At 33.0% G+C, this 1,396-nt stretch overlaps 1 protein-coding gene across 1 annotated transcript; it reads left to right on the forward strand.

Annotated features, from left to right (window-relative positions):
- Positions 1-258: 258 nt before the first annotated feature.
- On the forward strand, positions 259-927 carry LOC123891951 (putative B3 domain-containing protein At1g78640). Its single transcript, XM_045941816.1, has one exon. The coding sequence runs from the start codon at positions 259-261 to the stop codon at positions 925-927; it is 669 nt and encodes a 222-aa protein (XP_045797772.1).
- Positions 928-1,396: the final 469 nt, after the last annotated feature.

Here is a 1,396-nt window from a genome sequence, read left to right on the forward strand (position 1 = left end):
ATGTGAGATATATTACTTGGGCAGAAAGAAAGAAAAGATATTGAGATATATTAATTGGGCAGAAAGAAAAGATATGTGAGATATATTAATTGGGCAGAAAAAAAGAAAAGATATGTGAGATATATTAATTGGGCAGAAAAAAAGAAAAGATATGGAATTCTTTCTTGTTACTATATATATATAAGTAAAGTGAGGAGGCTTGTTGTTAACTAACATTTGCAACCCTAATCGTATTATTCATAGCATTACTTGATAAGAATGGTTCACTGTAATTCTTGCTCCTCCTGCTTGACCGATGATGTTTGTCATCTACACCTAACACTTCCTTCTTGCTCCAATACAAAACAAAAACAACACTCCAATAAGAAACGAAAACAAGGCCAAGAAGAAGAAACCCAACAACAAACCAAAAATGTTGTTGGGACAAATTGGGATGTTTGCGATTATGATATTTCATTGAAGAAGGAAAAGAGTGATCCTGGCAACGGGATAATTTGGGGCTATTGCGAATATGATCTTCCATTGAAGAAGAGAAAGATCAATAGGGGAGATCAAGAAACTAAGAAGACGGGTAATGTTGATGATGAATGGGAGATCAAGAAGGTGCTTGAAAAGAGCGATGTTTGTCGCGCTTTGAGTAGACTTATGTTGAAGAAAGAATTGACTCAAGAGTTTGTGATTCCGATGGGGTTGGGTGGTGCTAAAGCTGCCAAGCATAAAGGTGTTGAAGTAAAAGTATGGGACGTTGACACAAAGTCTCTTCATTCTCTCGTTTTCAAGATATGGACTTCCGCACAATGCCACGTTTTCAATAAGAGATGGTTCAAAGATTTTGTTCTTAGAAGGGAATTAAAGAAAGGAGATCAAATTGGCTTACATTGGGATCAAGATAACGGACGCTTTAACTTTTCCGTAATTAGTTTATAATTTTTCGTTTTGTAGAACTACCGATCATTTTTTTGTGTTAGTCTTTTGATACGTGAAAAGCATATAGTGTTTGCCAAATATATGACATATATATTAGATTTTCATCGTTTTATTTGATGTGGAACATCATGAACATCTTCACTTCTTCCTAAACCCTTCATAAAATTTTGAGAACTTGCTGATTAAGTTTAAAAATACCAATTTAAGTTAGTTAACATTTTCTGATAAAAAAGTTAGTGAATATTTTCTATTAAATGGATCTACTGAAACTAGTAGAAAAAAATTCAGTGAAAAAGAAAAATAAAACTTGGAGTTTTTAACATTTATTTTATGTAGTGTAGTGAGAAAGGAAAGAACAAAATATTTGTTATATCCCTTTTGTAGTAACAGAGGAAAACAGAGGAAACAGAGAAGAAACATTACCAACAAGTAGTAAAAAAACAGAGAGAAGAGAGTTTGTTTTGATCAC

The sequence above is a fragment of the Trifolium pratense genome, linkage group LG1 (genome assembly GCF_020283565.1).
Source record: "Trifolium pratense cultivar HEN17-A07 linkage group LG1, ARS_RC_1.1, whole genome shotgun sequence".
Classification (NCBI taxonomy): domain Eukaryota; kingdom Viridiplantae; phylum Streptophyta; class Magnoliopsida; order Fabales; family Fabaceae; genus Trifolium; species Trifolium pratense.